We start from the raw sequence: 21,613 nt of genomic DNA, 5'->3' as shown, positions 1-21,613 counted from the left end.
TTTTGTGATTTGGGTGAACTATCCCTTTAACAGGTAGATTTAACAGGTAGCCTGTCAATCAATAACTGTGGGTGGGACTGTCAGGAGAGTTAGGCAGGATGTTTGTGAGTCACAGAGTTGGTTGGGTTTCATACCTGACTTTAAAGGGAAGGCTTTAGATTAGTGATCTAGTCAGAAAAATACAAATCGAGTCTACTCTTTCTTTAGTTTATTGTGGCAAAAATCGAAGAAAATGTTTGTGTTCTATCAAGAAAACATTGATTCCCTGTTGAGAAACAATATAGAATTGGAGGGAAATGGTTTTAAAACTGCAAAAAAAATTCAGGGGGAGGACCTTCAGACCCCCCATCAGATTGTGCAGCCCCAATTTTATACAAAGACAGGTGACAATGAGTACAGGTATGCTTGAAGAATGAAGCAGGTGTTAAACATGGGCTTTGCTACACAGAAAACAGCAGTTTACTACTCCATTTTCGGCACTTTAATTAATCAAATCAGTCGGCCTATATCAACATCTTTAATAATAGGTTACACTGACAAGTCACTTCACCAGTCACTGGCAAGTCTTGGACATGGGCTTCGAATCCTACACATTTATTTATTTTATATTTAACCTTTATCAGGGAGTCATACTGAGACCATGGTCTCTTTTACAGACTAGCCTGAATTACAGAAATGACAGAAAACACACATCAATATAAATACAAAATGTAAGCAGAAAGAAAAACACGGTCATAAAAAAAATAACACATTCATCAACAATAAGGTCCTCAATCAGCTTTCTGAATTGCCTTAGAGGCACCAAAAACATCAAATTTAAGAACATTTTGAAGATTGTTCCACAAATAAGGTGCAAGAAAACTAAAAGCTGATTTATCTAACTCAGTAGAGACCTAAGGAATTTCCAGAGTTAACCATCCCTGAGACCAGGTGTGGTAACTTGTATGTCTAAAGTTTAGTAAAGATGTTAGGTACAGTGGGACTTTTTGTAAAAGTACTTTAGAAATGAAAAGATAGCAATGTATCAACCTACGTGACATCAAAGACGGCCAACCAGCTTTCTGGTAGCGAATACAGTGATGAGTACTAAAATTGTCACCGGTAATAAAGCAAAGTGCACGATAAACTGCCTCTAACGGCTTTAAGGAAGTGGCAGATGTGTTCATATAGATGATGTCGCCATAGTCTACAGTAGGACCGATAGGAACGTCGACTGCATAATCTGCTCTCTACTATTGAGTGAGAGGCAGGATCTATTTCTATAGAAGAAGCCAATTTTTATTCTCAGTTTCTTAACTAACTCATCAATATGCTTTTTAAAAGACAGCTTTTCATCTATCCAAATGCCCAGATATTTGTAAGCAGGGACACAACCAATATGGACACTATCCAAAGTACATATGCTTAAATCATCAGAGTTATTTTTATGCTCTCTAGAGAACAACACATACTTAGTTTTACCTGCATTCAATACTCATTTCAGGTCAATAAAGTTTTTCTGTAATACAATGAATGCAGACTGTAGTTCAGATAGAGCCCGCTCAAACGTGGTGGCAATAGCATACCCAACAGTATCATCTGCATTTTTTACAGACAAGTAGATATTGTTCATGTAAACAGTAAAATGTACAGGACCCAGAATTGACCCCTGCGGGACACCTTTCGTAATTTCCAGGAAACCTGATTTAACACCATCAGTAAATACACATTGAGTTCTATCTGTCAAGTAATTTTTTAACCAGTTACATGCAGCCCGGTCTTGGCCAATTGAGGAAAGCCCCGAATTAGCAGTGAGTGATCAACAGTATGAAAAGCCTTTGGCAGGACAATGAAGAGGGAAGCACAATGTTGCCTTTTATTCATGCAGTTAACCACATCATTTATAACTAGAACTAGGTATGCAGTAGAGATTGTGCTATGACCTGGTCTAAAACCCAACTGATTTAGAATACCTTTCAAAGATAAGAAAGATCTTAGTTGAGAATTCATCAAGGATTCAAATATTTTAGCTAGGCAAGAAAGTTTATAAATAGGACAATAATTATTTAGGTCACAAGGGTCACCACCTGTGTGAAGGGGGAATACATGGGCCACCTTCCAAAAATACAAACAAGATCTTTGTTTTATTTGTCATGGTGCGATACAATGGACTTATAACTATGTTGTATGATTTATGAATAGCAAAGGGATATTGGAGATTGACTTTATTCAGTCAGTTCGACAGCTTTATAAACTAGTCAACACTTGTTGTTCGGTCGTCAATCAAAGCACAGTAAATAGCCTATGCGCCCTGACTCCATGTCTGGATATATGAAAGTTGAAACACGCAAAAGAAAATAAATACACACAAAACAATGATTAAGTGGATTTAAACTCATCATTACCACTTAAATTACATGGGATGTGTAAATTCGCTCACAGGAGATAAAGAAGCATCATGCTCTCCCTCCTCCGTGATAACCACAGCACACAAAATGAACACAGGTATTGAGAGGTGGGATAGACAGCAGACTGACAAACCAGCAGTTTCCCTGTCATCACTCACTTTGTGACTGACAGGTACTTGTCCTCTCAATAGATCACTAGAAGATGCATATCTTTCATTCTAGCGGAAGAAGGCTTTTCTATCTAAGAACTTGAAACTTTTCAATGAAAAGAAGCCTGAAGTGAAGTGGAAAAAGTAGGAAAGAAGGATTTTATGTATCTCAAACAAAACATAGGGTTATCAGTAATCACTTTTTTCATAATGTTTTATACCCTTTTATAGTGAGCAACTAAAAAAGGGTTTCTTAGTCCTATTCATGGCTGTACTTTTGTTTGACAATCCACATCCATTTGCAGTAGTCTTCTCACTCCAGTATGACTCTCATCCAGCTGTGCAATGTCTTACTAGCAAGACTGGGTCTCAATGTGAGGTTGGACAGACTGCCGGTTGGGGCACAATATCTTAGCAAAAGCCCTTCGGAAGCTGCTGTGGCAGAGAGGGTACAGGAAAGGGTTAATACCAGAGTTCAGCCACAAGAGCCAAAAAGTAATCTCATACCAGTAGTGCTCCACACATCGCCCACTACAGGCTGCCCGGATTATCATCAATAGGGTGTATGGTGCCCAGCAGATCCCAAAAATGCACACTATAATGGCCAGCGACTTGGCAATCTTCTTGTCGCGGGAGAGGCGGGAGCCCTGTGAGCTCCTGCTGGGGGGCCCGGTGGGGGATTGGGATTGAAGGGGCCTGGAAGTGATCCTGCAAGTGAGGCCCTTCTTGCTCTGCATGAAGGTGTGTCCGCTACAAGGTTCCCCATTGGAGGACGGCGACAGCTCCTCGTCCTTCTCTATCACAGCTGAAACAGCAGCTGGCTTGCTCGATGATGCCTTGCAAGTCAAAAACACAGTCAAGGCAGCACCCCCGTCCCTGAGACTGCCCCTGTCGCTGCATGCCTTGGTGTCCTCCTTACGGATAGCCCTGCTCTTGTTCCTCCGCTGGATGTTCAGGTAGATGCTCAGGTTGAAGAAAGCCACAGAGATAAATGGGGTGAAGAACTCAATCGTAGACGCACTGAGTAGGAAGTACCAGGTGCAGTAGAACTCAGCGAAACACTCATCGGCAAGGACGATGCTTTTTCCCACGACCAGCTCCCAGAAGATGATAGCAGGGCCATAGAGAAGGAAGGCTAACACCCACACAGTCACTATCTTTACCACAGCATGGTGGGTCATGCTCCGCTGGGCTCTGTATTTCACCTGTGAGTAGAGTGGTGAAGTGAAATAAAGACCATACAATACTTCACAATAAAATCATATATCACAATCATTAAATAATTATAATACATAAGTAATAATCTGCATAATCCATACATATCTCTCAATTTGTAGGTGTTTATTGGATCCACACATTAAGCACCTGAGGCATTATTTGGACATATGGGAAAGGTATGATTTCCTTCGGTAATAGGGTTCAAGGGCCCTTTTCTCCATGGTGTGTCAGTGAAGCCAGAAGAGAATGAGAGTCAGGCTGTGTCATCAAACTGAACAACTTGACTTTGGACTCTATTGGGCTCTATTGAATCTGTAACGCTGAAGTGTTACAGATTCCGTGATACAAATGTAAAGGTAATTTCCGATTGAGCCGACATATGCCGCTTTACCGTGAATGCAATCTCCGCTAAAGATGGAACATTGCCTTTAAATTTCAATCATGCTGTAAAGCTGAACATTCACAATGTGGATTGAATAGAGCCCTTTGTTTTCTGTCATGGGTGTGTCTAAATACCGATAAGTGAGCATTTCTCCTTTGCCAAGATAATCCATCCATCTGACAGGTGTGGCATCTCAAGAAGCTGATTAAACAGCATGATCATTACACAGGTGCACCTTGTGCTGGGGACAATAAAAGGCCACTCTTAAATATGACGTTTTGTCACACAACACAATGCCACAGATGTCTCAATTTTGAGGGAGTGTGCAATTGCTCTCCCAGGCCCACCCATGGCTGCGCCCCTGCCCATTCATGTGAAATCTATAGATTAGGGCCTAATGAATGTATTTTAAATGAACTGTAACTCAGTAAAATATTTGAAATTGTTCATATTTTTTGTTCAGTATGAATTCCAGAAGGAAATTAGCTATAGCAGTTACAAAGTGACAAAAGCCCCTCTTATATCACACCATGGCACCATTTGTTGTTACGTAGTCTGTCCAAAATGTTTCGGTAAGAGTCTTGGTCCCATGTAAGAAACATCAATATTTTTAGTTCATAACTCTGTCATGAACAATATTAATTTGCCAAAACTAGCATTTCAGATGAATGATTGTGAGAGACTGGGCTGTATTCATGATTAGATAGTGCCCCTTACAGGTCAACAAAACTATGGGCTCTATTCAATCTGTATCGCTGAAGTGTTACAGATAGCGCACTTGAAATGTAAAGGTAATTTCCTATTGAGCCGACATCTGCAGCATTTACCGTGAATGTAGACTCCGCTAACATGGGAACATTGCCTTTAAATTTCAATCACACTGATGATTTTCCATGATACGTGTTGAATAGAGCCCTATATCTAGATAATGTTCAATGTTAGCTGCAAACTCACAGGCAAGAATGCAAGGTAGGTGAACCATTGTCCAGTTCAGTATTCAGACCAGAATATCCAGGGATACTTTATCTAGCATTCAAAAGCAGGCAAAAGGTCAGAGAGTAGCACGCTGGTCCACAAGGACCAACCCACTCAGTCTGGATTTCCAACAGAGCTCATTCAGAGTCACTGCCACCCCAACACTGTGGATCCCATCAAGACATTAAAGTCCTACTGCCAGTGGTTGTCCACCCATTCTGCAGGATCTCTGTATTGGTAACAGGACCAGTGAACCTCTTCAGTGAGGAAAGGATGGACACATGAACAGTAAAACATACAGTAGCTACATTTGAAAACGCATTTGTGTACGCGTGCAAACGTGTCTACATGCTTGCATTCTTGGGTGTATATGGGTGCATGTGTGCATGTTGTCCATGCATGCCTTCGTGTGGCACAGTGGCTCTCTATACTCACTGCTCTGGTGACGGAGAGGAATCGGTCGTAGCTGATGAGGACGATGTTGAAGACAGAGGCAGTACACAGCAGGTAGTCCATGAGGAGCCACAGCTTACAGAGAGTTCTGCCCAGCACCCAGCGGCCTGTCAGGATGTAGGGGATGTATACAGGGATGCAGAAGGCACCTGCAAGGATGCACACTGTGTACAGACTGATCCCCAAACAATGATTGCATAGCTCCATAATCAATGCTAGAATTAATTTTCACAGCTGAGTAACTTCCAACAAGCCTGCTGGCAAGTGGCAGAATTGTGTGTATAAATAATGACCAAAGATGTGTTTCAATTTGCATTCAGGAACCATCATGAATTATTTTAAGAGCTGTATAAATCAGTTAATAATCCTTTGCTATGATGAACTTTCAAAGATAATTTCCAAAAAACATATATTTCCACAAGTATTATCCATTATAATGGCACTTCACAGTGTCTTATATACTGTAGCTACGCAAATGAACAAACCATTGGCATTATCCCACGACAGAGCCCTACTAGATATATATAAATAGATAGATAGATAGATAGATAGATAGATAGATAGATAGATAGATAGATAGATAGATAGATAGATAGATAGATAGATAGATAGATAGATAGATAGATAGATAGATAGATAGATAGATAGATAGATAGATAGATAGATAGATAGATAGATAGATAGATAGATAGATAGATAGATAGATAGATAGATAGATAGATAGATAGATAAATAAACAGACAGGCAGACAGACTACTTACCAACAAGAAAATCTGAAAGAGCAAGGTTGAGGAAGAAGTAGTTGCTTTGATTTCTTAGGCTCTTGTCAACAATGAAAGCCAGGATAACAAGTGCGTTACCAGCCACAACCACGACTACCAGAGTTATCATAAGCACGGCCAGGATCACCTTCATATAGCCCGGGAGAGCCGCTCCAGCTTCGTGGACTGTGGACGAGTCGCTGCCGTGAGTGAAGTTGGAGCTTGTATTAGATTCCGGGATATAAACTCCCATAGTTACTCCTACAGTAAACCCATTACACTTGACTTAGTTTTGAAACTCTGAATCAATGTGATTTCCATAGATATCTTCCAACCTTGTTATTAAGAGAGGCAGAAACACGAATGCGAAAGCTTCGTTCTGAATAACAATTTCCCCAGCTGTAAAACTACATTCGTCCGTGTCTGCTCTCGTGGAGGAGGATGCAGTGATTTCTCCGTTATCAAACAGGCAGGTTATTGGCGCATAGGTTCGGGTTCATGTGCTACGCTACTTTTTAGAGAAGTCGGATTGCAATGGGTGGTATGGGACAAAAATATCCACCACCAGCGCGCACCGGGATTTCTTTAACATTTGTTTGTAGCCCATTTAGTATTATAGTTGGAATAAAACCATTGAATATAAAACTGATCACTGCATATGATTTGGCATGATATTATCCAACAGACACATTGACACAATGTGTTGCCTGTTAACATAGACTATGGCCTGACCACAATCATGACCTTTTCACCTTTCTGAGAGAGAGAGAGAGAGAGAGAGAGAGAGATGTACTGGATATTGCACAATGTGCACAGAGAAAGTAAGGCTGATGGCTGGATTGAATAAATTTTCTACAGAGGTAGCCTATGAGAAAGAAATCAGCCATGAAGGGAGAATGTAAAATAATGTGGCTTCATTTAGCTTTGTTTTTGTGTGTGTTTTTATCCTAAAATAAAACACACACATATATAGCCAATACACAAAGGCTAAGGGTTGTTCTTAGGCTCGACGCATTGCAGAGTGCCATGGTATACCACAAACCCCACAAAGTTGCCTTATTGCTATAATGAACTGATTACCAACGTAATTAGAGCAGTAAAAATAAATGTTCTGTCATACCCATGGTATAATCTGATGGTCTGATATACCACGGCTGTCAGCCAATCAGCATTCAGGGCTCGAACCACCCAGTTTATAATCATTATTTTAACCCAGTTCCATCACATTCTCCCCCATACAGACCCTAATCATTTTGGGTTTATATACTTCTATGGTCTCTATGGTCTTCCCCAACACTTCCTTCCCAAAGCCCCCTAAGTTTGATCCCAGAAATGAAAGGTCTGGACTCATTTGAGCCTCATCGGTCCACTTCACAGAGAAGAAAAATGACTTATGCATTAACATTCCTTTATTATTTTAATCCAGGTCAAACATCAAATCAGTAGGACATACATTCAAACCTTCTAGCTATATATCGTAAAACTGACAGTTTTACGACATATACTATATATAGAAAAGTATGTGGACACCCCTTCAAATGATTGGATTTGGCAATTTCAGCCACACACGTTGCTGCCAGGTGTTTAAAAGACAAACATTGGCAGTAGAATGGCCTTATTGAAGAGCACAGTGACTTTCAACGTGACACTGTCATAGGATGCCATCTTTCCAACAAGTCAGTTTGTCAAGTTTCTGCCCTGCTAAAGCTGCCCTGGTCAACTGTAAGTGCTGTTATTGGGAAGTGGATATGTCTAGGAGCAACAACGGCTCAGTCGTGAAGTGGTTGGCCACACAAGCTCACAGAATGGGACCGCCAACTGCTGAAGCACGTAGCATGTAAAAATCATCTGTCCTCAGTTGCAACACTCACCACTGAGTTCCATACTTCATCTGGAAGCAATGTCAGCAATATAACTGTTAGTTGGGAGCTTAATGAAATGGGTTTCCATGGCTGAGCAGCCGCAGACAAGGCTAAGATCACCATGCACAATGCCAAGTGTTGGCTGGAGTGGTGTTGAGAATTTGGACTCTGGAGCAGTGGAAACGCATTCTCTGGAGTGATGAATTACACTTCACCATCTGGCAGTCCGACGGACAAATTTGGGTTTGGCAAATGCCAGGAGAACGCTACCTGCCCATAATGCCAACTGTAAAGTTTGGTGGAGGATGAATAATGGTCTGTGGCTGTTTTTATGGTTTGGGCTATGCTCCTTGGTTCCAGTGAAGAGAAATCATAACACTACAGCATACAATGACATTCTAGATGATTCTGTGCTCCCAACTTTTTGACAACAGTTTGGGGAAGGCCCTTTCCTCTTTCAGCATGACAATGCTGCTGTGTGCAAAGCGAGATCCATACAGAAATGTTTTGTCGAGATCGGTGTGGAAGAACTTAACTTACCTGCACAGAACCCTAACCTCAACCCCATCGAACACCTTTGGGATGAATTGGAAAGCCGACTACGAGTCCACAAACTCTTGGTCGTGTATTGTACACAATGAACACAGTTGTGTGTGGATGGAATACTGTATTTGAAAATCGTTTGTGTATCACTGTATCACTGCAAAAAAGCCCTTATGCTCTTTAGTGTGCATTGAAATGTCAGTGATACAGCCAAATGAGACAGTAAATTTCATAGTGATTCAATGTAATGACAGTTGTTAAGCAATAACTATCAAGTATGAAGGTAAGACCCAGATGCAGACCACGTCGAATAAACAATAGTTTAATATTCCAACAGAGGCAGGCAATAGACAAGTCAAGGTAGGCAGGGGTCAGTAAACCAGAGGTCGGGCAACGGTACCGGGCGGCAGGCAGGCTCAGGGTCAGGGGCAGGCAGAGTGGTCAGGCAGATGGGCTCGGAGTCAGTACAGGCAGGGGTCAAAGGTGGGCGAGACAATCACAAAGACAGGTGAAACAGATCAGGGTGTGACAGAGAACCCTGACATAGAAATGGGAGAAAGTATCAGAGTACAAAAATTTGCCACTGAAATTATTCTTAGTGTTTCAAAATGTTTTGTTATTAATGTTGTTCTTTGATCATTATATTTTAAGCACCTATGAAAATCTGCACCTATGAAATTGCTTATCTGCATATTACCTTAAACAGCTCTCCTATGGTGGCCTTCGTGATGATCATGAGTGAGAAAGTTACAGATGCACAAAGATCATGCCCCCAAAATAAATGCTAACCTCCCCTGTTATTGGTAATGGTGAGAGATTAGCATTTATTTAGGGGGTATGATATTTATGCCTCTTTAACATTCTCACTCATTATACCCAATTTATTCATGATTATCCGTAATCATGGTAGGATGAACATTAATATATACGTGTTTAGAAACATATTCTATTCATATTTACAATAAAAGTGACTCCAAAATGATACAATACATTTTTTACCATTAATTTCTATTGGGTATAACATAATCCGAGACAACCAAAACAAATTGAAAATGCATCAGTGGAGGTACCTCAGAGGAGGAAGGGGAGGACCATCTTCTCAGTGAATTTCATAAAAATAAAAATAGGGAAACATTAAAAAGTTTTCACATCACCAAATAATTTATTAAAACACACTGTTCTGCAATGGAGGTCTACAGTAGTCTCAGCTGCACTCTGTAGGGTAGCACCACAGCTAGCTTCTGTCCTTTGAGTACATTGGCTTCAATACAAAACCTAGGAGGCTCATGGTTCTCACCCCCTTCCATAGACTTAGACAGTAATTATGACAACTACCGGAGGACATCCTCCAACCTACCAGAGCTCTTGCAGCATGAAATGACATGTTGTCCACCCAATCAAAAGATCAGAGAATGAATCTAGTACTGAAAGCATAAGCTACAGCTAGCCAGCACTGCAGTGCATAAATTGTGGTGAGTAGTTGACTCAGAGAGAGAAAGACAGTTGAACAGTTAACAAATACATTTTTTTCCCAAATTAAGGAGAAGCAAGAGAGAGATAGTTATATTTGGTTGTATTTTTTTAAATTACTTTCACTTAGCTAGAAATGCAGCTAGTTAGTTTAGCCTACTCAAACAGATAGGGATGCTATGTTAGTTAGCTGGCTATCCAACACTGGATCTTTTCCAAGTCAAGGTAAGCTTTTGGTTTTATTAATTTATTGCCACCAGGGCCTGCCGGTGTAACTACCTAAACTGCTTTTTGACTGTACACTGTATTGCATGATTGTAGCAGGTTCACAAATGCGTTTGTTCTAGTAGCTGTGTTGAATATGATGTGACAGTGATGTAGTCTTTGTGTATCGGTTTTCTTGCGGTGAAGGAGAGGAGGACCAAAATGCAGCGTGGTTTCTATTCATGGTTCTTTAATAAAGACTCTACACATGAACAAACTAACAAAACAAGAAATGTGAAAACCCAAAACAGCCCTATCTGGTGCAAACACAGAGACAGGAACAATCACCCACAAAACCCAACACCAAACAGGCTACCTAAATATGGTTCTCAATCAGAGACAATGACTAACACCTGCCTCTGATTGAGAACCATATCAGGCTAAACATAGAGATAGACAAACTAGACATGTAACAGAATGCCCACTCAGATCACACCCTGACCAAACAAAACATAGAAACATACAAAGCAAACTATGGTCAGGGTGTGACAGTAATTACAATGCTTGTCTCATAATTTGGTCAGATATACTTGGCTGCATAGTGTCAGCGTCTGTTGCTGGCATGTCATGCCTAAGTTTGCTAATCTTGCCAATTAAAAAAATCGTTAAAGTAGTTGGCAATATCAGTGGATTTTGTGATGAATGAGCCATCTGATTCAATGAATGATGGAGCGGAGTTTGCCTTTTTGCCCAAAACTTATTTAAGCTGCTCCATAGCTTTTTACTATCATTCTTTATGTCATTTATCTTTGTTTCATAATGTAGTTTCTTCTTCTTTTTATTCAGTTTAGTCACAATTTCTTAATTTGCAGTATGTTTGCCAATCGATTGTACAGCCAGAATTACTTGTCATTTCTTTTGCCGCATCCCTCTCAACCATACCATTTTTCAATTCCTCATCAATCCACTGGGATTTAACAGTTTTTACAGTAATTTTCTTAATGGATGCATGCTTATTAGTAACTGAGATAAGCAGACTCATAAATGTGTCTAGTGCAGCGTATGGTTGCTCGTCATTACACACAACGGACCAACAAATATTCTTTACATCAACAACATAGGAATCACTACAATACTACAAATTTCTGCAGCATTAGTAAAGATGTGATCAATACATGTGATGATTTCATTCCTGTGCTGTTTGTAACTACCCTGGTAGTCTGACTGATAACATGAACCAGGTTGCAGGCACTAGTTACAGTTTGAAACTCTCTCTTGAGTGGGCAGCCTGATGAAAGCCAGTCAATATTTAAATCACCCAAAAAATATACCTCTCTACTGATATCACATACATTACTTGGGGCAATGATAAGTCATTGTTTCAATGCAGCCTTATATTGCTGTGAAAGGATCCAGAAACTCAAATGATTTTGGTGGATCCCATTCTCCTTGAAATATGAGCTTTATTTCCAGAAGGTATCAAAATTGTCAATGAAAGTTGTGAATGGTATGGGCAGGCATAAGATACGGACAACGAACACAATTGCATTTTAACGATGACAATTTGAATGTACAGAGATGACGAAATCCTGAGGACCTTTGTCATGCCATTCATCCGCCACAATAACCTCATGCTTCAGCATGATAAAGCACGGCCCCATGTTGCAAGGATCTGTACACAATTCCTGGAAGCTGAAAATGTCCCAGTTCTTCCATGGCCTGTATAGTCACCAGACATGTCACCCATTGAGAATGTTTGGGATGCTCTGGATCAACATGTACGACAGCGTGTTCCAGTTCCCGCCAATATCCAGCAACTTTGCACACCCATTGAAGAGGAGTGGGACAACATTCCACAGGCCACAATCAAAAGCCTGATCAACTCTATTTGAATGAGATGTGACGGGCTGCATGAGGCAAATGGTGGTCACACTAGATATTGACTGGTTTTTCAGATCCACACCCCTACTAGATATCTGTGACCCATAAATGCATATCTGTATTCTCAGTCATGTGAAATCCATAGGTTAGGGCGTAACTAATTTATTTCAAATGACTGATTTCTTATGTGAACTGTAACTCAGTAAAATCTTTGAACTTGTTGCATGTTGGTTTATATTCTTCTTCAGTATATATATTCCCAAACGGTTTTGACAGCAATAATTTGCAAGAAAGAGCAGCAATAATTGAGCAGCACTGCATAAAGTATACAGTGGGGAGAACAAGTATTTGATACACTGCCGATTTTGCAGGTTTTCCTACTTACAAAGCATGTAGAGGTCTGTCATTTTTATCATAGGTACAATTCAACTGTGAGAGACGGAATCTAAAACAAAAATCCAGAAAATTACATTGTATGATTTTTAAGTAATTAATTTGCGTTTTATTACATGACATAAGTATTTGATCACCTACCAACCAGTAAGAATTCCGGCTCTCACAGACCTGTTAGATGTTCTTTAAGAAGCCCTCCTGTTCTCTACTCATTACCTGTATTAACTGCACCTGTTTGAACTCGTTACCTGTATAACAGACACCTGTCCACACACTCAATCAAACAGACTCCAACCTCTCTACAATGGCCCAGACCAGAGAGCTGTGTATGGACATCAGGGGTAAAATTCTAGACCTACACAAGGCTGGGATGGGCTACAGGACAATATGCAAGCAGGGTTAGGGTTAGTGGCAGCGTAGCCTAGTGGTTAGAGCGTAGCCTAGTGGTTAGAGTGTTGGACTAGTAACCGGAAGGTCAAACCCCCGAGCTGACAAGGTACAAATCTGTCGTTCTGCCCCTGAACAGGCAGTTAACCCACTGTTCCCAGGCCGTCATTGAAAATAAGAATGTGTTCTTAACTGACTTGCCTGGTTAAATAAAGGTTAAAAAAAAGCAGCTTGATGAGAAGGCAACAACTGTTGGCACAATTATTAGAAAATGGAAGAAGTTCAAGATGACGGTCAATCACCCTCGGTCTGGTGCTCCATGCAAGATCTCAGCTCGTGGGGCATCAATGATCATGAGGAAGGTGAGAGGTCAGCCCAGAACTACACGGCAGGACCTGGTCAATGACCTGAAGAGAGCTGGGACCACAGTCTCAAAGAAAACCATTAGTAACACACTACGCCATCATGGATTAAAATCCTGCAGCGCACGCAAGGTCATCCTGCTCAAGCCAGCGCATGTCCAGGCCTGTCAGAAGTTTGCTAATGACCATCTGGATGATCCAGAGGAGGAATGGGAGAAGGTCATGTGGTCTGATGAGACAAAAATAGAGCTTTTTGGTCTAAACTCCACTTGCCGTGTTTGGAGGAAGAAGAAGGATGAGTACAACCCCAAGAACACCATCCCAACCGTGAAGCATGGAGATGGAAACATCATTCTTTGGGGATGCTTTTCTGCAAAGGGGACAGGACGACTGCACCGTATTGAGGGGAGGATGGATGGGGCCATGTATCGCGAGATCTTGGCCAACAACCTCCTTCCCTCAGTAAGAGCATTGAAGATGGGTCGTGGCTGGGTCTTCCACCATGACAACGACCCGAAACACACAGCCAGGGCAACTAAGGAGTGGCTCCGTAAGAAGCATCTCAAGGTCCTGGAGTGGCCTAGCCAGTCTCCAGACCTGAACCCAATAGAAAATCTTTGGAGGGAGCTGAAAGTCCGTATTGCCCAGCTACAGCCCCGAAACCTGAAGGATCTGGAGAAGGTCTGTATGGAGGAGTGGGCCAAAATCCCTGCTGCAGTGTGTGCAAACCTGGTCAAGAACTACAGGAAACGTATGATCTCTGTAATTGCAAACAGAGGTTTCTGTACCAAATATTAAGTTCTGCTTTTCTGATGTATAAAATACTTATGACATGCAATAAAATGCAAATTCATTACTTAAAAATCCTACAATGTGATTTTCTGGATTTTTGTTTTAGATTCCGTCTCTCACAGTTGAAGTGTACCTATGATAAAAATTACAGACCTCTACATGCTTTGTAAGTAGGAAAACCTGCAAAATCGGTTTTTGCAGGTCTCCCCACTGTATGTGTAATCTGTCATGTAAATTATAAATAAATGGAGGTGTGGAATGATAATTCACAACTCATATTTAAATACTCACTTAGGACTATATTGAAAAATAAACTGACTCTGTATGAAAAGAGAGTGTTGGAAAGCCTGCGAAACACCTCTAACAGAGAAACCATTCCAACAGAGGATTTCAAAGCATAGCCTCCTGAACCGCCACACATTTTCAGGTTTAAAATCTGACTGAAAACAGCAAATCTCTACTCATAAACCTGGACTGACACATTGAGATACAAAAGAAGATTGATTCCCTGATACAGTTGGCATGGTAATGGATATTAAGGCTACTAAAGCAGAACTGTCTATGTTTCAGCATAATGTACAGGGCATTTGGAAATGTGATTTTATTGTCTGTGAAACCCAGATGAAGTTTCTATTGAACACTATGTTGCTGATTCACAGCAGTTCTGTTGACAAGAGGTTGTGGGGAGTCAACTACAGAGGTCCTCAAATATCAAAACATCTAGACACATTGGTGAGAGGAGGGAAGGGCGAGGGATACAGAAAGAGAGGGACTTTTTGGAAATTAAGACATTTTGGTTATGAAAAAAGAATACAAAAAGATTTAGTCCGGCAATCCCCAAAATTACAGCAATGTTCTGAGAACTACTTAATGCACTTTCCTAATCATGTACGCAGCACTTTTTTATGAATATAAATGACTCACACATTAATTTTACATTATGGTGATAAATGTTTTGACACAATAACCTGGAAGCCAGCTTAACCCGGAAGCCAGCCACACCAATGTGTCGGAGGAAACACTGTACACCTTGTAAGCGTGCATGCCCGGCCCGGCACAGGAGTTGCTAGAGCGCGATGGGACAAGGAAATCTCGGCCTGCCAAACCGGGCGACGCTGAGCCAATTGTGCACTGCCTCATGGGTCTCCCAGTCACAGCCTGGGATCGAACCCGGGTCTGTAGGGATGACCGGGTCTGTAGGGACGCACGGGTCTGTAGGGAAGCACTGTGATGTAGTGCCTTAGACCGCTGCGCCACTTGGGAGGCCCCTGCAAATAGATTTTAACAACCAATTGGTTCCCCAAAAAATGCAGCCCTCCATTGAATTTCAAAATCCCGATCGAGCCAAAAAGTTTGCCCACCCCTGATTTAGAGGATATCACTTTTACTTTGTCTCTTTGCTTTTTGACTTTTTGTTCTTCTCCCAGATTTGGATTTCTCATCCTGCAAAACAATAAAGGAAAATAACACTGAATAAATGAGGGAAAAGAGAATAGTTCGAAGAGCACCACTTCATTACGAAGAGGGAAAACATATAGTATTCATCGACAACCAGTGAGTTGTTCACCCTGTTGTCAGTGTATCAGATTTCTATGCTTTCAGTGTACAGTCGTGGCCAAAGGTTTTGACACAAATATTTCTTTTCACAAAGTCTGCTGCCTCAGTGTCTTTAGATATTTTTGTCAGATATTACTATGGAATACTGAAGCATAATTACAAGCATTTCATACGTGTCAAAGGCTTTTATTGACAATTACATGAAGTTGATACAAAGAGTCAATATTTGCAGTGTTGACCCTTCTTTTTCAAGACCTCTGCAATCAGCCCTGGCATGCTGTCAATTAACTTCTGGGCCACATCCTGACTGATGGCAACCCATTCTTGCATAATCAATGCTTGGAGTTTGACAGAATTTGTGGGGTTTTGTTTGTCCACCCGCCTCTTGAGGATTGACCACAAGTTCTCAATGGGATTAAGGTCTGGGGAGTTTCCTGGCCATGGACACAAAATATCGATGTTTTTTTCCCCGAGCCACTTAGTTATCACTTTTGCCTTATGGCAAGGTGCTCCATCATGCTGGAAACGTCATTGTTCGTCACCAAACTGGTCCTGGATGGTTGGGAAAAGTTGCTCTCAGAGGATGTGTTGGTACCATTCTTTATTCATGGCTGTGTTCTTAGGCAAAATTGTGAGTGAGCCCACTCCCTTGGCTGAGAAGCAATCGCATACATGAATGGTCTCAGGATGCTTTACTGTTGGCATGACACAGGACTGATGGTAGCGCTCACCATGTCTTCACCGGACAAGCTTTTTTCCGGGTGCCCCAACCAATCGGAAATGGGATTCATCAGAGAAAATGACTATCCCAGTCCTCAGCAGTCCAATCCCTGTATATTTGCAGAATATCAGTCTGTCCCTGATGTTTTTCCTGGAGAGATGTGGCTTCTTTGCTGCCCTTCATGACACCAGGCCATCCTCCAAAAGTCTTTGCCTCACTGTGCATGCAGATGGACTCAAACCCGCCTGCTGCCATTCCTGAGCAAGCTCTGTACTGGTGGTGCTCCGATCCCGCAGCTGAATCAACTTTAGAAGACGGTCCTGTCGCTTGCTAGACTTTCTTGGGCGCCCTGAAGCCTTCTTCACAACAATTGAACCACTCTCGAAGTTCTTGATGATCTGATAAATGGTTGATTTAGGTGCAATCTTACTGGCAGCAACATCCTTGCCTGTGAAGCCCTTTTTGTGCAAAGCATGATGACGGCACGTGTTTCCTTGCAGGTAACCATGTTTGACAGAGGAAGAACAGCTGGTCCTTTTGTGGCAGGGCTGAAATGCAGTGGAAATGTTTTGGGGGGATTCAGTTCATTTGCATGGCAAAGAGGGACTTTGCAATTAATTGCAATTCATCTGATCACTCTTCATAACATTCTGGAGTATATGCAAATTGCCATCATACAAACTGAGGCAGCAACCTATTTGCAAGCTATACTGCCCCCAATGCATGACCATGGTCGTGAAAGGCATGTCCTCCCCCATTTCATAGAAGTATGATGTTATTTCAGGAACACATTTCTGGGTCTGAACAGATTCAAAACACTGGTTCATTCCCTTTCAAGATGTTTTAGTCAGCTCTGTCAGAACAGGTACTTAAATTTGCCTGGAAACCCGCCTAGAAGACCAGCATCCTGGAGTCGCCTCTTCACTGTTGACGTTGAGGCTGGTGTTTGCGGGTACTATTTCATGAAGCTGCCAGTTGAGGACGTGTGAGGTGTCTGTTTTTCAAACTAGACACTAATGTACTTGTCCTCTTGCTCAGTTGTGCACCGGGGCATCCCACTCCTCTTTCTATTCTGGTTCGAGCCATTTTGCGCTGTTCTGTGAGGGGAGTAGTACACAGCGTTGTATGAGATCTTGAGTTTCTTGGCAATTTCTCACATGGAATAGCCTTCATTTTTCAGAACAAGAATTGACTTACGTGTTTCAGAAGAAAGTTCTTTGTTTCATTTTCAGCCTGTAATCGTACCCACAAATGCTGATGCTCCAGATACTCAACTAATCTAAAGAAGGCCAGTTTTATTGCTTCTTTAATCAGAACAACAGTCTTCAGCTGTGCTAACATAATTGCAAAAGGGTTTCCTAATGATCAATTAGCCTTTTAAAATGATAAACTTGGATTAGCTAACACAACATGCCACTGGAACACAGGAGTGATGGTTGCTGATAATGGGCCCTCTACGCCTATGTAGATATTCCATTAAAAATCAGCCGCTTCCAGCTACAATAGTCATTTACAACATTAACAATGTCTACACTTTCCGATCAATTTGAGATTATTTTAATGGCCAAACAATTTCCTTTTCTTTCAAAAACAAAGAAATTATTAAGTGACCCCACACTTTTGAACGGTAATGTACATTTGTCCAGCAACAGACTATGATTGATAATGTCAAAAGCCGCACTGAAGTCTAACAAAACAGCCCCCACAATATTTTATCAATCAATATCAATATTTATCAATTAGCCAATCATCAGTCATTTGTGTAAGTGCTGTGCTTGTTGAATGTCCTTCCTTTGTTTACTGTGATATAGCATTGTATCTGGTCAAACACCCCTGTGGCTTGTCATTGTTGATAGACCAAAATATTCCACACTTACTTTACGGAATTCAAAATTACAATGCTTGTCTTTCATAATTCGGTCAAATATACTTGGATGCATAGTGTCAGCGTTTGTTGCTGGCATGTCATGCCTAAGTTTGCTAATCTTGCCAAGTAAAAATATCGTTCAAGGCAATATCAGTGGGTTTTGTGATAAATGAGCCACCTGATTCAATGAATGATGGAGCAGAGTTTGCCTTTTGCCCAAAATGTCATTTAAGGTGCTACAAAGCTTTTTACTATAATTCTTTATGTCATTGATCTTTGTTTCATTGTGTAGTTTCTTCTTTTTATTCATTTTAGTCACATGATTTCTTAATTTGCAGTGTGTTTGCCAATCGGTTATACTTGGCATTTGCTACCTAAGTTTGCCCACTGCCAAAGATGTAATAATTAAAATAATTTGCAACATCAAATGGTTTTGTGATCAATAAGCCATCTCAATACATGAAATATGGAGTTAAATGTGTCTTGCAACCCCTAATTTCATTTATTTATCAGATTTATTAGCTACTCCTTTTGCACCATCTCTTTCAACCATAGTTGTTCAATTCCTCATCAATCCATGGAGCCTTAACAGTTCTTACAGTCAGTTTCTTAACAGGTGCATGTTTATCAATAATTGGAAGAAGCAATTTCATAAATGCATCAAGTGCAGAGTCTGGATGTTCCAATAAATATTTTTAAAATCATCCACATAAGAGTCACATCAAAATCTTTTGTAGGTTCTCTTATACATTATTTTAGGCCCAGCTATTTGGAACATTGTGTAACGGTTCTCTTGTGGTGAAGGAGAGTCGGACCACTTCAGACAGCCATAGACTTAACTAGAACACCCCACTAAGCTACAATCCCAATACATACACACCACATACAAAAACCCATGCCACACCCTGGCCTGACCAAATAAATGAAGATAAACACAAAATACTTCGACCAGGGCGTGACAGAACCCCCCCCCTAAGGTGCGGACTCCCGAACGCACCTCAAAACAATAGGGAGGGTCCGGGTGGGCGTCTGTCCATGGTGGCGGCTCCGGCACGGGACGTGGACCCCACTCGATCAATGTCTTAGTCCACTCTCCTCGCGTCCTTGGATAGTCCACCCTCGCCGCCGACCATGCCCTAGTAGTCCTCACCCAGAACCCCACTGGACTGAGGAGCAGCTCGGGAGTGAGGGGAAGCTCGGGAGTGAGGGGAAGCTCGGGAGTGAGGGGAAGCTCGGGAGTGAGAGGAAGCTCGGGAGTGAGAGGAAGCTCGGGAGTGAGAGGAAGCTCGGAGTGAGAGGAAGCTCGGAGTGAGAGGAAGCTCGGGAGTGAGAGGAAGCTCGGGAGTGAGAGGAAGCTCAGGCAGGTTGACGGATCTACCAGATCCGGGCTGGCTGGTGGTTTCGGCAGATCCTGGCCGACTGGCGGATCCTGGCCCGACTGGCGGATCCTGGCCCGACTGGCGGATCCTGGCCCGACTGGCGGATCCTGGCCGACTGGCGGATCCTGGCCGACTGGCGGATCCTGGCCGACTGGCGGATCCTGGCCGACTGGCAGTTCTGGTAGATCCCGGCCCGACTGGCGGATCTGGAAGAGTCTGGTTGACTGGCAGTTCTGGTAGATCCCGGCCCGACTGGCGGATCTGGAAGAGTCTGGTTGACTGGCGGATCTGGAAGAGTCTGGTTGACTGGCGGATCTGGAAGAGTCTGGTTGACTGGCGGATCTGGAAGAGTCTGGTTGACTGGCGGATCTGGAAGAGTCTGGTTGACTGGCGGATCTGGAAGAGTCTGGTTGACTGGCGGATCTGGAAGAGTCTGGCTGACTGGCAGATCTGGAAGAGTCTGGCTGACTGGCAGATCTGGAAGAGTCTGGCTGACTGGCAGATCTGGAAGAGTCTGGTTGACTGGCGGATCTGGAAGAGTCTGGTTGACTGGCGGATCTGGAAGAGTCTGGCTGACTGGCGGATCTGGAAGAGTCTGGCTGACTGGCGGATCTGGAAGAGTCTGGCTGACTGGCGGATCTGGAAGAGTCTGGCTGACTGGCGGATCTGGAAGAGTCTGGCGGATCTGGAAGAGTCTGGCTGACTGGCGGATCTGGAAGAGTCTGGCTGACTGGCGGATCTGGAAGAGTCTGGCTGACTGGCGGATCCTGGCAGACTGAAAGATCTGGCTGCTCCATGCTGACTGGCGGCTCTGGCTGCTCCATGCTGACTGGCGGCTCTGGCTGCTCCATGCAGACTGACATATCTGTCTGCTCCATGCAGACTGACATCTCTGGCTGCTCCATGCAGACTGACATCTCTGGCTGCTCCATGCAGACTGACAGCTCTGGCTGCTCCATGCAGACTGACATCTCTGGCGGCTTCTTGCAGACTGACAGCTCTTTGCAGGCTGGCAGCTCCTTGCACACTGGCAGATCTGGCTGCTCCATGCAGACTGGCAGCTCTGGCTGCTCCATGCAGACTGGCAGCTCTGGCTGCTCCATGCAGACTGACATCTCTGGCTGCTCCATGCAGGCTGGCAGCTCTGGCTGCTCCATGCAGGCTGGCAGCTCTGGCTGCGCTGAACAGGCGGGAGCTCCGGCAGCGCAGGAGAGGAGAAAGGCTCTGGCTGCGCTGAACAGGCGGGAGACTCCGGCAGCGCTGTAGAGGAGAAAGGCTCTGGCAGCGCTGAACAGACGGGAGACTCCGGCAGCGCAGGAGAGGAGAGAGGCTCCGGCAGCGCTGGAGAGGCGAGGCGCACTGTAGGCCTGATGCGTGGTGCTGGTACTGGTGGTACTGAATCGAGAACACGCACAGGAAGCCTGGTGCGGGGAGCTGCTACCGGAGGGCTGGAGTGTGGAGGTGGCACAGGATGGGCTAGACCGTGAAGGCGTACTGGAGATCTTGAGAGCAGTGCTGGCACAGGACGTGCAAGTCTAGGGATGTGCACAGGAGGCCTGGTGCGTGAGGCTGGCACCAACTTCACCAGCCGACTAACACGCACCTCAGGACGAGTATGGAGCGCTAACCCAGGTGCCATCAAATCCCCGACACGTTCCGTCGGGCGAATTCCATGCAAAAAGCACCAACACAGCAACTCCCTCATTTCTCTCTCCTCCAATTTCCCCATTAACTCCTTCACAGTCTCTGCTTCGCTCACCTCCAACACCGGCTCTGGTTCTGGTCTCCTCCTTTGCTCCTCACGATAAACAGGGAGAGTTGGCTCAGGTCTGACTCCTGACTCTGCCACACTCTCCCTGAGCCCCCCCCC

At 43.2% G+C, this 21,613-nt stretch overlaps 1 protein-coding gene across 1 annotated transcript; it reads right to left on the bottom strand.

Annotated features, from left to right (window-relative positions):
• Nucleotides 1-466: 466 nt before the first annotated feature.
• On the bottom strand, nucleotides 467-6,841 carry LOC109898791 (histamine H3 receptor-like). The gene is made up of 3 exons (XM_031833409.1): nucleotides 6,326-6,841; nucleotides 5,547-5,713; nucleotides 467-3,741 (listed from the first exon to the last, which is right to left on the bottom strand). The coding sequence occupies exons 1-3, from the start codon at nucleotides 6,576-6,578 to the stop codon at nucleotides 2,890-2,892; spliced, it is 1,272 nt and encodes a 423-aa protein (XP_031689269.1). The 5' UTR covers nucleotides 6,579-6,841; the 3' UTR covers nucleotides 467-2,889.
• Nucleotides 6,842-21,613: the final 14,772 nt, after the last annotated feature.

This window comes from Oncorhynchus kisutch, linkage group LG10 (assembly GCF_002021735.2).
Source record: "Oncorhynchus kisutch isolate 150728-3 linkage group LG10, Okis_V2, whole genome shotgun sequence".
NCBI lineage: Eukaryota > Metazoa > Chordata > Actinopteri > Salmoniformes > Salmonidae > Oncorhynchus > Oncorhynchus kisutch.
The sequence above is the reverse complement of the archived record's forward strand: the minus strand, read 5'-3'. Positions and strand labels throughout refer to the sequence as shown.

Coding starts and splice junctions, on each gene's coding strand:
- LOC109898791 (XM_031833409.1), bottom strand. CDS start 6,578: ATGGGAGTTTATATCCCGGAATCTAATACAAGCTCCAACTTCACTCAC. Junction 5,714..6,325: donor TCTTTCAGATTTTCTTGTTG/GTAAGTAGTCTG, acceptor GCATCCTTGCAG/GTGCCTTCTGCATCCCTGTA. Junction 3,742..5,546: donor TCCTCTCCGTCACCAGAGCA/GTGAGTATAGAG, acceptor CTCTACTCACAG/GTGAAATACAGAGCCCAGCG.